Raw genomic sequence first — 8,589 nt, forward strand, 5'->3', positions numbered from 1 at the left:
GATGGATGGATGGATGGATGGATGGATGGATGGATGGATGGATGGAGTTGAAATATTCTTACATCATACCAACTTTGTGACGTTTAAAGAAGAACTGACTGACAGAACGCCATCAGACCATCACTAAAAATAATCATTTTTCACATTTTAAGTAAACAGAAACTGCAGAAAACACTGAGGTCCTTTAAACGTTTAAGATGATGAGCAGAATAAAATACAGCCTTCAGGAAAAAGAAGTTTTTAAAGCTTCTAAACGTTAAAGGCTGAACGTGATGATGAGCAACTAACTCTGTTTTAATCAACAAACTGTGTCAAACTAAATATTAAATACACTTTCTTCCTTTACTTAAATCAACTTTAATAGAAGCAAAAGACATAAAACATTTAAGATAGTCTGTTTAAAGAGTAAAAATATTAAATACAAAATATATCATCTAGTATGTCTCAACCAAGAACCTTAAAAAGTGTGTGTGTGTGTGTGTTGGGGGGGGAGCAACCTCATCTGCACTGTGGACCTGGTTTTTGTTTCTTTTAATGACCGTTCAGGTCCACACACCTACCCTGTCAGGACTGGTAACCCTCATGGGGACCAAAGCCTGGTCTAATGTGGTGGCATGTCCTTCTTGGGTTCAGAATCAGGGATTTGAGCCAAGATGTGAATTATAATACAACAAGGACAGAAACACAAGTTTGTGTGTCTTACCAGATATACTGGTGCGTTTGACGTGCTCAGGGTGCTGCTTCCGATGTGTCCTCGAGCCGTGGATGGAGTGGGAGGGACTGGAGGACTGGCTTCGTCTCTCTGACTGACGGGTAGGATGAGAGACATCCTTCTCTGAAGCTGTGGACACAGGACGGCCCTCCTCTGCTCACACAAACAAGAGGGAAGATGAAGGGGAACGATTTGTCGCTTCTTAACCCTTACCTGCTGACTCTCCACCAGTGGTGGGACTGGGACCAGGACCAAGTCCAAAGTCATGACATACAAGTCCTAAATCAAGTCCAAGTCCTAAACAAGTCATCTGATCATCTGACCATGTCCAGAGAAGATGCCCACTTCTTTAAAGGTGTATTTATTTGACCTTTAAATCAGTCAGGGGTGTCAGCTGAGAACCAGTTTTAACTTGGAACAATGACCCTGATCTCCTTAAGGTTCTGGATGTTATGGGACCGTCTTGGTTGGCACGCCTCTGCAATAGGGCTGGACGATATGGACCAGAATTAATATCTCAACATTTTAAGATGAATGTCGATATAGAATATATATCTCAATATTTTTCTTTCCATAAAATAAAAATATATTTCAGAGTCAAAGCTTAGTCCCAAATCCCACTTGTCACACAGGCACCTTTATTAACAAACAGCGTGAAAACTGCACAAAATAAATGTCTCAAAAATAAAATGGGGTTTTCCTGCATAACAAAACCAAACACAGCTGTGCACTTTAAACTTAAACAGAAAACATAGAGAGCAAATGAAAATGAGAGCAAATGAAAGGGTGACTTGCTCTTTAAAACGTCTACATATGTGGACTTGGAGAAGGCTTTCGACCGTGTTCCTTGAGAAACACTGTGGGGGGTGCTCTGTGAGTATGGGATTGGGGGCCCGTTGTTATGGGTTGGCCGGTCCCTATACAAGCGGTGCGAGAGTTCGGTTCTCATTGCCGGTAGTAAGTCGGACTCCTTCAGGGTGGGAGTTGGACTTGGCCAGGGCTGCTCGTTTTCACAGATTCTGTTCAGAACTTTTATGGACAGTCAGGGGGCGGAGGGAGTCCGGTCTGGTGGTCTCAGGATTCCCTCTCTGCTCTTTGCAGATGATGTGGTCCTGTTGGCGTCATCATGCCGTGATCTTCAGCTCTCACTGGAACGGTTCACAGTCAAGTGTGAAGCAGCTGGGATGAGAACCAGCTCCTTCAAATCTGAGACCATGGTCCTCAGTCAGAAAAGGGTGGATTGTTCTCTTCAGGTCCAGGGTGAAGTTCTGCTTCAAGTGGAGGAGTTCAAGTATCTCGGGGTCTTGTTCATGAATGAGGGAAGAATGGAGCATGAGATTGACAGATGGATTGGTGCAGTGTCTGCAGTATTGTGGACTCTGTACCGGTCCGTTGTGGTGAAAAGGGAGCTGAGCTGTAAGACAAAGCTGTCTGTTTACTGGTCAGTCTACGTTCCTCCCCTCACCTCTGGTCATGAACTCTGGTAGAGACTAAAAGAATGAGATCGTGGATCCAGGAGGTTGAAATGAGTTTCCTCTGCAGGAGCTGGACTCTCCCTCAGAGACAGGGTGAGAAGTTCAGTTATCAGGAGAGACTCAGAGTAGAACCACTGCTTCTCCACATCCAGAGGAGCCAGTTGAGGTGCTTCAGGCATCTCCTTGGGCACCTCCCTAGGGAGGTGCTTCAGGCATGTCCTACTGGTAGGAGAACTCGGGGAAGACCCAGGACATGCTGGAGAGACTACGTCTCTCTCTCAGTTGGCCTGGGAACGTCTTGGAGTCCTCCCAGAAGAGATGGAAGAGGTGACTGTGGAAAGAGATGCCTGGACCTCCCTGCTGAAGCTGCTGCCCCCAGACCTGGCTTCGGACCAAGCAAAATATAATGTAGATAATGTGGGGTTTAATGGATGGATGGATGGATATGACCTGCTCATCAAATGATACAGACCAAAGGTATGAGTAACAATAAAACGGCTCAAGCATGAGTGAGAATGAAACAACGAAAGGTGAAAATTACATTATTAAAAAAAAAACACATGACGTGATCGTGAAACGATGCTCTCACTGAACTTTTTAAAGGAAGGAAGAAAAGATAAAGTTAGAGTTGGTTGTAAACGGTTCTGATCATCAGCAGCAAGAATCTGAAATGATGAACAAGAAGGTTCACTGTTGGTGGAAACTAAAAAGCTAGACTGGGTTTCTGAGAAGTTTTAGGTTCCATCAGTTCTGTCATTTTCTCTTCTGGGATGACTCCAAGGTGTTCCCAGACCAGATGAGACACAGAGCCTCTCCAGCATGCTCACGGTCTCCTCCTTGTTGGACATGGCTAGAGCACTTCCCAGGGGAGGCATCCCTATCACATGTCTGAACCACCTTGACTGGCTCTTCTGGATGTGCATGGAGGAGCTCCACTCAGAGTCTCTCTTGGACAACTGAACTTCTTACAGCTCAGCTTCCACTTCACCACAACGGACCGGCACAGAGTCTGCAACACTGCAGAATCTACATCGATCCGTCTGTAGATCTCACTTCTTCCCTCACTTGTGAACAAAACCCTGAGATACTTGAACTCCTCCACCGGAGGTAGAACCTCACTCTCGACCCAGAGAGTCCATCTACACTTATCTGACCCTTTTGGAGGTGCTGAACCTCATCCTTCTGCTTCACACTTGGCTGTGTACCATGACAAACGGCAATCACAGCATGATGACACCAGCAGGACCACAGTAATGGACTGGGCTCCCTCGCCCCCCCTGGTGCCGCCGAGAAATTCTGTTCATGAAAGTTATGAACAGAATCAGTGACAACGGGCAGTCCAGGCAGAGTCCAACTTCCACCCTGAAGGGGTTCGACTTAGTGCCAGCAATCAGAACCAAAGCCTCGCACCGCTCGTATCGGGACTGGATGACCCATAGCAACGGACCCCCAGTCTCATATTCATAGAGCACCCCCACCTGGAGAGACATGGTTGAACGCATTCTCCAAGTCCAGAAGGAAAGGAAATTTAAATGCCATTCCTGCTCTTACAACAGATTTTAAGACACACCTTTGCTGCTGAAACGAAACAGGCTGACAAATGAACTGTAGGCAGACCGGAGCGGCGGCTCATCCTCCTCTGGAGTCAGGGGTTTGAAGTGGGTCAGGTGGGAGGGGCTGGAGGGTGAGATGGCAGGTTGTTCAGCGCTCCACTCCGTTGAAGACGAGGACGAGGACTTGTCATCAGCAGCCATGTCGCTGCTAATCCGACTGAAGACAAACACATGGAAACAAAGTTAGACTTGAAAAACATCCCAGAACTGGGTCTGCAACCCGCGGTACTCAAAGTTTCATATTAACGAGCGCGACTCTAAACTCGTCGTCCAGCTGAGAGACCAAGTTTGGGCCACGATTCAGCTGTCGGGCAAACGGCCTTGCATCTGACCCTTTGGTCCACTCCACAGCTGCCTGGTCGTCGTAACATGGGGCGTAAAATCATGGACTAAAAGAAATGCAATGTACCAGCGGTCCTTACATCAGAGTAAAATCCACCTGATGACAAATGACCAGCTGGTCTAATGGAAACTGTTGGGCACCATCTGTTGGGAGACCTGGGTTTAGATTCTCTACTTACACATCGTGCACCCTGTTTCCACGAGAACATCTGGAAACGTTAAGTGGTTTTTTAAGGTTTATTGGGAGAAATAAACACACACAAAAGCAGGTTTACATGGAAACACTGTAGTTTAACACCAGGTAGGGTTGCCAGATATAAAATGATTAACAATTGTACTGTTGCTATAAAATTATTGTATTTAAACCCAAACTGTCATCGTGCCGAGTGTTGCGACAACTGCAGTGTGCAACACGTGCACAGAAAAGAGGGGGGTAAAAATATGTATTCATGTTTATCAACGTGCTTATTGTTTATTTATGGCAACCCTCAGCTGCATGCAGTGTCAGCACAGTTGCATCCAATGGAGAATACACATGTTGTCATTTGTACCTAGGATGTTGTTGGTTTTCTTCTAGACACTGAAAAAGGGTGAGCAGCACAAAAACACTCTGCTCTCTGCCATTTATTGTAACTGTTGTTAGTGCAGAAAAACTTTGGACTGCAGCCGCCAGGAGTGACTTCACCTGCGGAGTATTTCCAGAATCTCCACTCTGAGACCAGGGTTCAGAAACCTTCGGTTTTAGAACCTGAGAACTGATGTCATGGATACAAACGGCTGAACCGTGGCAGAAAAACTTTGGTTCCACTCAAAAATATCCTTATGTGAACGAGGCCTAAATTCTGATAAAAATCTCAAGGTAGACGTTTACAATATAAGAAGTATCTAAATAAATACCAAGTATATTAAATACTTAATACACCGTATTATTTTACATTAAAAGTGTTCAGCAGATATCTTAGATCCTTATATCGGTTTTCTTTATATATTTTTATATTCTTATTTTTTACTATTTTTGGCTGTAACCTTGAGCACATAATTTCATTCCACCTCATGTACCACATGTGATGTGAATGACAATAAAGATACTCGAACCTTGTACACACATTTCCCTTTTAGGCCAAATTTTGTCTAAAATAAGTGTCGATTCCGGACACGTCCCACTGGGAGGAGGCCCAGAGGAAGACCCAGGACACGCTGGAGGGACTATGTTTCTCGGCTGGCCTGGGAACGCCTCGGGATTCCCCCGGAGGAGCTGGACCAGTGGCTGGGGAGAGGGAAGTCTGGGCCTCCCTACTTAAACTGCTACCCCCACGACCCGACCCCGGATAAGCAGAAGAAAATGGATAGATGGATGGATGGATGGATGGATGGATAAGTGTCGATTTCTGTTCAGCTCAGAATCACTAACACAGAGTTTCACACTTCTGACTTTCATAAGCCTGAGGATATGTTGCAATTCTGAATATCTTTGTATTAGTCAAGGTTCTTACTCCGGCTTGTCCGAGTCAGATCCAGAAACAGTTTTAAGCCTAAAAACTGAACTCCTCTCCACAGCTGATCTCTGTTTGAGGAGCAGTGTCCATCACTCAGTTGGACTGAACCACCTCAAAGCTGGGGAGGGCAGCTGTAGCAACTATTTTTAACTTTTTAGTTTATAATAAAGTGCAATTAGAATCATGCTTTTGTCTGAGTGGAAGAGCAGGTACTGCACCAGGTGCCCATGGTGGCCCCAACCATCAGCCCTCCACCTCCATGCTCCAAACAAACCATGCCAGTCAAGGCTTTTCCAGCTGTACTGTAAACCGTGCGAGATCAAACTGCACAACACCTTTGACTCCTGCCGGTCTCCAATACAACACCCATTCCATCTGAAACTTTAAGATAGCATAAAGTTAAATTAAATTATTATATTAAGTATTAATTAAACTTGTCATCTCCATTTTACATCCCAATTAAACAACAGCTGGCCCATTTTATCTGTGTTTACAGCGGTCTTGTTAACCCCCAGAGGGATTTTAATTAAAAGAATCAACGTCTACAACCGATTACTTTTTAGTGGATCCAATTTAAGATGGTGGATCCAATTTAAGATGCCCCACAGCTAATGCACGTTTAAAAAACACGCAAATGGCTCCAACTCAGTCAATTGAACAGAGAATGGGTTGAACTTTTATGTAGTAGTAGCTGAGAGTCATTCACAACACGTACTCGGTGTGGACATGTAGCCAAACAACTATCTGTTCTCAACAAAAGAACTTTCATTAATTAATTAACATAACTGGAACGCCGTTTGTTCCTCACAAGAGCCTGACTCGTGACAGGAACAGGTGACTGCTTCATCCCCTTAACTCCAACAAACTCCCACAGATTTCTGCTCCTTTCTCTTTATTAATTCAGACTCACAGAGGTTCCGGTTCGGGTCCACTCACCATTTTAAAAAGGCCACGGAGTCGGGGTTGGCAATGCATGCCATGTTAGATAAGAAGGAGAAAGGAAGGCAGAAGTAGAGGGATCCCATCCCTCAGCTTATCATGTGATCTTCAGAGGCCGGAGCTTGACTACATCCGGATGAGCCTCGTCACGCACTCCTGGCTTCCACGAAGCATCCAACACCACACTGGTTCAAGTCACGCAGCTTTGATGTAGCTGATTCGCATCAACTGCATATAGCACAGAACGGCTCATCTAAGCTAATGGTTGCTAACAGCTGCTACTGTTTTTAGCCCGGATAGCTAGCGTTAGCATCCTGTGCTAACTAGCCGGTGAACGGTTCAATGACTAGTTTACCTCGGAAATGTGACTGAACTAACGTGACAATAACAAGGGTGTAAACTCCAAAAATACCTGATCCCTGAAGGAGGTGTACATCACTGGAGAGAGCACACAGACTGTGGAAAAAAGTAGCTGTCAAACAGCCAAAGGAGCCTAACTTAAACAAGGAGTAGATCCAGACCCGACTAATCAAACTCCGGATAGTGAGAACAGGAGGCACCAATCTGGATCTGAAAAATCGACTGAATCACTATTCGGATCAAAAGTATACTGAAGTAGGTCAAACGTTTACGCAGTGGCTATAATGCTGCAGTCGAATTTTGGTTAATGCCTTATTTATTTATTTTTACATTTTATTTATACATCCATTTCTCCACTCATCCATTTATTTTTCCTGTTCTCCGGAAACCGAAACCTGTGGCAGGAAGCGGAGGTTCGAAAAGACAATTTATAAAGAAATGTATTTACATTTATTTTTCAATTTACAGATTTTAACTTAGGCTAAAATCTACATCTAATTGCGACAACATTGAACGTATAAATGTTTTATCTAATTTAGTCCTTATTGTAAGTTGCCTGAGAAAACAAACTGTGGGGTTTAAAACCCTCACTCCGCCTTCCAGTGCGCTTGCGCGGAAACTCAGCGGGTTTTTTTGAGTTTGTGTTTGAAAACAGCTAACGCTGTTTTTGACGAAATGCGCGTATTTGGTGAAGTTTATATGAACTTTTTCGATTACTGTGGAGTTCTTAACTGGGCCTTTTAAGAAGATAAATGTTTCCTCCTTGTGGCGTTTAAAGACGGTAAGTTTAAACCGATGTGTGTCAGAAATCACCAGTTACGTTAGTTTATGCGGCTAATTCGGATTAAAATGACCGGAAGTTCTATTTTATTGTCATTCGCGTCACTAGTGATACATGAGGTGGAACAAAATGATGTACTCAACGTTCCAGTTGCACCCAAAAATAGCGAAAATATAAAGTATAAAAAAGAACCGGTATATAAGGATCTAAGGTCTGCGCTAAACGAACACCAAACGGCGCATCAACAGCAGCCCGAACATGAGTCAGTGGTGAGCAGGTGGGGATGAACGAATACAGCAGCACAGATAAGTCACATGTCACCAATTAAAGTTAACTAGTTCTGGATGTCAACAACAAACGGGTTGGTCTGCTTCTAGACTGAGGAACAGCTTCTACCCTGAGGCTGTTGGACTCATGAATCTCTAACCAGAATAATCACTGTGATGGAATTACATCTTTAATGGGATTAAAGACGAAACGTTTCAACAAGAACACCAAAGTTCATGCTCAACAATCCAGGTAAAAATCCAACAATGTTCAGTCAGGTCATCTGGACGGTTTCTTTTTTTGCTGAGACGTTTCATCCTTCATCCAAAGGACTTCATCAGTCCGAGGAGCCACGAGCAAACAGTCCCACAAAGTTTCAACAAGAAGAATCCGTCCAGAGGGCCTGACTTAACCTTGATAGTTTTTTAAGCTGGATTATTGAGCAGCATCAGGACATGACAGACTTTCATCTAGCTGTTTTTCCTTTAGCCTGTCCTTTTGGCTGCCATTTTATTCCTAATTTGTAATCAAAATAAATCTGTATGTCTCTTTTATGATTGTTGTTGTTGTTGTTGTTGTTGTTGTTGTTGTTGTTGTTGTTGTT

The 8,589-nt window shown here is 44.0% G+C and overlaps 1 protein-coding gene across 1 annotated transcript in view; it reads right to left on the bottom strand.

Annotated features, from left to right (window-relative positions):
* pikfyve (phosphoinositide kinase, FYVE finger containing) overlaps window positions 1–7,088 on the bottom strand; it is a 54,495-nt gene extending 47,407 nt beyond the window's left edge. The window contains exons 1-3 of the mRNA XM_037686217.1: window positions 6,990–7,088; window positions 3,758–3,957; window positions 704–865 (exon numbers count right to left, since the gene is read on the bottom strand). Of these exons, the coding sequence (XP_037542145.1) occupies window positions 704–865; window positions 3,758–3,941 (346 nt within the window). The 5' untranslated portion in view covers window positions 3,942–3,957; window positions 6,990–7,088. The remainder of the gene's footprint in view (window positions 1–703; window positions 866–3,757; window positions 3,958–6,989) is intronic.
* Window positions 7,089–8,589: the final 1,501 nt, after the last annotated feature.

The sequence above is a fragment of the Nematolebias whitei genome, chromosome 13 (assembly GCF_014905685.2).
Source record: "Nematolebias whitei isolate Nwh7 chromosome 13, NemWhi1, whole genome shotgun sequence".
Classification (NCBI taxonomy): Eukaryota; Metazoa; Chordata; class Actinopteri; order Cyprinodontiformes; family Rivulidae; genus Nematolebias; species Nematolebias whitei.